This window comes from Halyomorpha halys, unplaced genomic scaffold (genome assembly GCF_000696795.3).
Source record: "Halyomorpha halys isolate HHAL.00 unplaced genomic scaffold, Hhal_1.1 Scaffold33.1, whole genome shotgun sequence".
Taxonomy (NCBI): Eukaryota; Metazoa; Arthropoda; class Insecta; order Hemiptera; family Pentatomidae; genus Halyomorpha; species Halyomorpha halys.
The window spans coordinates 511,296-517,026 of NW_027109698.1; the positions used below are offsets into that span (position 1 = coordinate 511,296).

General features: G+C 27.5%; 1 protein-coding gene across 6 annotated transcripts in view; it reads left to right on the forward strand.

The window, feature by feature from the left end:
- kis (kismet) overlaps nucleotides 1–5,731 on the forward strand; it is a 95,568-nt gene that overhangs the window by 16,581 nt on the left and 73,256 nt on the right. For all 6 annotated transcript variants that reach the window (XM_014428084.3, XM_014428088.3, XM_014428065.3 and 3 more), the window contains exons 9-11: nucleotides 3,846–4,190; nucleotides 5,018–5,242; nucleotides 5,326–5,453. In XM_014428084.3, coding sequence (XP_014283570.1) covers nucleotides 3,846–4,190; nucleotides 5,018–5,242; nucleotides 5,326–5,453 — 698 coding nt within the window. The remainder of the gene's footprint in view (nucleotides 1–3,845; nucleotides 4,191–5,017; nucleotides 5,243–5,325; nucleotides 5,454–5,731) is intronic.

The following is a 5,731-nucleotide window of genomic DNA, read 5'->3' on the forward strand; positions in this document are numbered from 1 at the left end:
GAAATAGTTGTCCCCTGAGTAAACAGCTTTGCTGAGAAACTGAAATTATATACATGTTCAGGGAGGGGAGGTGTATGTCTGGTATGTTATAGAATTAAAAAAAAAAAAAAAAATCAACCAACCAAAAGTGCCACTTAATATAATCAATTATACAATTCTAGGATTTTTTTGAAAATTGCTCTAACAATTTTGATTAATCAATGTCAGCTAGATCTTATCCTTATCGAAGTAGTCTGACAGTGCTTAAATTTGGATTTTTTAAAAAAATCTTCCTCCAGTGTATTTTTTATATGCTGCATTGTGTTCATTATAAGATATAAACAAATATTAAGATGATGCAAAATGTACAGAATATTCTTGCCTTTAAGAATTTTGTGCTCAAGTATTCTCATTGAATTAGCTTTTACCGAGATGTTTTGATTATACCAAAACAAGTATAAAAAAATGTCAATATTTTTAGGTCTCAGAAAATTTGCCTAAATGAAATTTTGTTTAAAAGTTTAGTTTTCTTTATAAAGTTGGGAAGTTTTTACGAGATCTTTTGCAAAAGTAACTCTTATTTTGTTAGTTGTTATTAGTACATTAGGGCATTATAAATAAAAAATAATTAATTGATCTTAACAATTATTTATGGCGGTTGGTGTTAAATGAAAAGTAAATTACCTTTGTTTGAAGTTGTAAACACTTAATTATCAGTCTTTTATACCCATCGTCTGCACAGATAACTTCTTTGTTGCTTGTAGATGTTTAAGTTGTTGCCATCCAGATTGCTTGCCATCTTGATCAACCTTTTCTACCCCTTTTTCTATATTGGGCTATTGTTCTCTGATTAGGTGCTTTAAGCTCTGTGGTTTTATTTATTTTGTTCAACCATAATTTTTTTGTGTCATACATCCTTTTGTTAATTACTTCAACATTTATATTTATTCAAACACTTATCTTTCTTGCTATTACATGCATCACTCATCTTTGCCATTATTACTTGAGATATTGCATGACTGATATTGGCTTTCTTGAGTGATCTTACACAAACAACCATAGGTTTAAACAATAAAAAATAGTCCAAGAAAAATCATTGGTTTGGCATAAAAGCTGATAATTTTCCTGGTATTTCCATTCATGCCAACCATCCATCCATGATTTCTGAACCCAGATTTCCAATCCTACCAAAATTCATATAGGAACCTTAATGCATTAGCAGCATTTAAATAAAAAAAATGAATCTTCAAGTTAATTACACTTTTTGATTCCCTGCATGGTTGATATTATCTAATAAAATCCTAACAATTGAATAACACTTCGTTATGAATCAATTTATAACAATTTAAATGGATAAATAGCAAAGATGAGTTATACTGTTAAGCTATAATCTTTGAACTTTCTTTCTATCATTAGTAAGATTTCTGAGTTATAGTTTTGTTTTAGAAGTCTAATAAGTTCAACAAATCAAATAATATAAATAAATAATTATTTTTGTTCACAATTACATTGACTAGTCATCTTTGGGGGAAGATAAATCGATTTATTTTAAGCTTTTATTATAATTATTAATTTATACTTTTTAGATTTGGTCTTGTGAGACATCTAAACTTTTTTTAAAATCTAATCTATAGTGTTTGAAATTTCTGTAAAAAACTGATATGCCAGTTTATAGAATAATGCAAAGCATAAGGGCAGTTTTGAAGGCCATCACTCTGATAATCCCAATATAACATCTGACAATAGCCTAAGAGAAGAAAATAATCAACTTATTTGATTCCCACTTTTTGATTACTTAAATGAAAACTATATACAGTTTTGATTCAAAATTGATGGGAAATAAAAAATGGCAGATGTTCCAGCATTTAACTAACAATTCATTTTTGAGTTCTTTTAAGAAAAAAATTGCCTTATTTTCTGTCATAAAATGGACAATTTTTTGTTATACTGTACCACGGCTTCTATAAATGTCCTTAAGAAGTAGATATTTAATTATTCAAGGTGTACACATCCGCAAGTTCATTTTATTTAAGAAAAGCCTATAATGTTTGCTCATTCAGTGCTCCATACCCTTCTTACAACTACCCGCAACACAAAAATTAAATAGTACATCTTAAATAAACAATTAAACTTTCTTAAATATGAGTCCTAATAGCATCACGCTCAGTAGTTCCTGGTATTCCTTTTTTCAAAAAGCAATTTTTTTCCAAATATGGAAATGTCAATATTTAGTGAATTTATTACGGCAAAAATCAGATGTAGAGTAGAATAGAAAATCAATTCTATTCTGGGACAGTCCCTTCAGATTAACTTTCATAAACAAATTATAACATAATCTAACCATAAATTAAAATAATTTAATTGATACATTTTGAACAATATAAATAAATATAAAATCTGTATAAAAAATAAAATAATCAATTTATATGTAAAAAATTATTCACTTCTATATAGTATGCAATGTCAAATAGGCAAATAAGTATTAAGTTGGTAAACAAGAAAAAAAACTAAATTATTGTTTGGCAAAATAAATTTACAAAATGTTGATTTCATTTGAGTCAAAGCTGAAAAGGTATGAAATAACTCACATTTCATGTTATGAAATGTAATATTTAAGTTTTTTTTTTTTTTTTTTCAAAAATTTTGGTAAAACCACAAGTATGACACTTTTTCTACATTAGTTTTACATAAAGTTTCGTGTGGGTCATTAACAAAAAGATATTTAAAAACTCTAGAAAAACCTATATTTTTAGTTACATCTGCGAAGTGTCCGGCACATTACAAGCATGGTAGAGTTTTTGAAATCAGTATTACAACTAATTTCTCATGAGTCAAGTGATAGGTGTGTAATAACTTGTAAAATGAATTTTTTGGAATAGCTGTTATCTTTTATTCTCCCCAACCATGATTGCTAAGGTAATCAATTTTAAATTTCAACTCTATATAGTTTTTATTAATGTAATCAAATATTGGAATGTTAAGTTTTTTTTTCATGGACCTTGGGAGATGGTCCCACTGTTTTTTCTTGTCATTGAAATGTTTTGTTGTGGGATGGCAACAAAACCAATGGTTGTCTAAAATACACAATCGGTTTTTCCTTATATTTTGAATATGTATAATTTTATATTTATAAACTACATTTATTAGAGTTAATTACACCTTTCAACTTAGCTTATGAAGCAAACAAAACTGTTTATGATTTTTAATCTTTATCATAAAAAAATTGGTAACTCATTCTATTTCCAGTAAAAACTTCCATATCTCAACCTTCCTTCAATATCGATTTATTGAGGTTTGACTATTTATAAACTAACCAAAATATTGAGGATTGGATTGGTTTATACTTTACACAGACTAAAATTGAAAAAAAATTACTAACTCACTTCAGTAAATCCGCATTCAACTAAAGAAAAATTTTTGGTCATTTAGGATTGATGCATGAATTTTACTGCACAGATGTATTATGTAGTTAGTTGCTTTTAGATGATACACCTATTATCAAAAGATAACACTTCTTATGTTTTTATTATGATTGATTGACTTTTTATAAAATATCAACCTAATCAAGTGTATTTTCTTTATAATAGTAGAAAGAACTTGTAATTATATATGTCTGTCGATGGAAGTAAATATAAAAGTATCTTATTTTGATAATCTATTTACTAGCTAATAATAAATTATTTCAGTGTATATTTGTTTAATTTATTATTTGCTGTGTACATGTCTGGTTATTTTGCCTTTTTTTGTTGAAAAAAAAAAATATTATAATGGCCTAGTTTCATATTTATGTTGCTTATTGTCAATGTTCACATGTTTTATTTGTTCAGTGTTGTGATTATTTATAATTTGTATTTTATCATTTTTAGAACACAACTGATGAAGATTCTATGGTAGTTCAGTATATTTTGGCTGCTCGAAAAGTACAAAAAGAGGTAAAAGTTGAATCTTTGCAAGTGAATGATGAAGCTGATGCTACTATTGTACCTGCAACTATTGTAGAAAATAAAGAGCCTCTTATTGATTCTGAGGAGCCTAAAACTGAAACTAAGTTAGCGGAAGTAGAAGAATATTATGTTAAATATAGAAATTTCTCATATTTACATTGTGAATGGAAGACTGAAGAAGAACTTTTTAAAGGAGATAAAAGGATTGCTGCAAAGCTGAAAAGGTTTAAACAAAAGCAATCCCAACAGACTAATATATTTGAAAATGTAAGATATCTGGTTTTGATTAGTGATTTTTAGTTATACTTTGGTAATATCTATGTTTATTTTAACTGTTTCTATCCTTAAAAAGTTTGTTTTTTCTCTTTTATTTCTTATAATTTTTTATCAGTAATAGGAAGCATATACTGTTTTGGTATCTGTATAAAATATCTGCTGCTTGATAGTTTTTAATATGTCTACTTACTTACATCTTGCTTTTTTACTATTTATATAAAAGTTTCGTTGTTGAAATGAAGAAAAGCCTGAAATAAATTTCACACTTTTTTTTTTCATTTAGTACACTGTCATTTTGAAAATTTGTTGATTGATGTAATATTACTCAGGAACTAACTTTATTAGCTTCCTTTTTTTTTTTTTTTTTTCTCATTGATATAAGAAATACTTTTTATGAAAAAATCATTGATAAATTTGTTACTTGATAAATTGCTTTAAAAAAAAAATCACTTATGACACCACACGGACCCTGAAAGAATTCCGACCACATTTTTGTGACAAATGAAAATTTATATTGATTCGAAAAAGCTCTGTAATATTTCCCGTTTCGTTTATAAATATTCCAGGTAGTTGCACACTAAAATTCATTGAATATGACAAGTCTTAAATAGGACAGTATATAACTTCAATAGGAGTCTTGGCCGACGAAATTGAAAAAAAATATCTTAAGTTGAATTAGTTATCCTAAAGTTTAATTAATGTAATTACAGGGTTTCTAGTTATTTATCTTTAGTGCATTTCTATCTTTTATTTTTTTTTTTATTTTTATTGAAGGCTCCTTGTTTTACTTTTTATCTTATAAACCTATTTCTTTACAGTTAGAAGAAGACCCCTTCAATCCAGACTATGTTGAAGTTGATAGGGTCTTAGATGCTACCGAGCATACTGATCCGAACACTGGAACGACAATTAAACATTACCTTGTCAAGTGGAGGTCTCTTCAATATGAAGACAGCACTTGGGAATTGCAAGATGATGTTGATCCTGCTAAAATTAGGCAATACGAAATGTTCAGTAAACTTCCTCCAAAGGAACAATGGAAAGTTAGTGTTACTATTTTATTACTATTAGTGTCTTATATAGTTTTTAGAACTGACTAATCTTATTAAAATTTTATGGTTTTCAGCCTAAGAAGAAACCAAGTGCTAAGGAGTGGGTGAAATTAGAGGAGTCTCCTGTTTATAAAAACGATAATACATTGAGAGCTTATCAGTTGGAAGGTCTAAATTGGCTTCTTTTTTCTTGGTATAATGGGTAAGTTGTTTTTTCTATTTATTTTTTTTTTTTAGATATTTATTACCAAATCAAGGGCTTATTCATAGGTGTTATAACAATTTAATGTAACAGTTAAAATGCTTGGTTCTTTACTTAATTGGTTATACTGAGTAAATAGATCACATCATTGCTAATGGAAATGTTATTTGAGTCAGTTCGGTGCCCAAGTATGTTTTACTTACCAATACTATAGAACAAATCCAAGATCTTATTGTATAAAAGTGATGTGGCTGGTGCTAAACCCAAGATCTTATTGT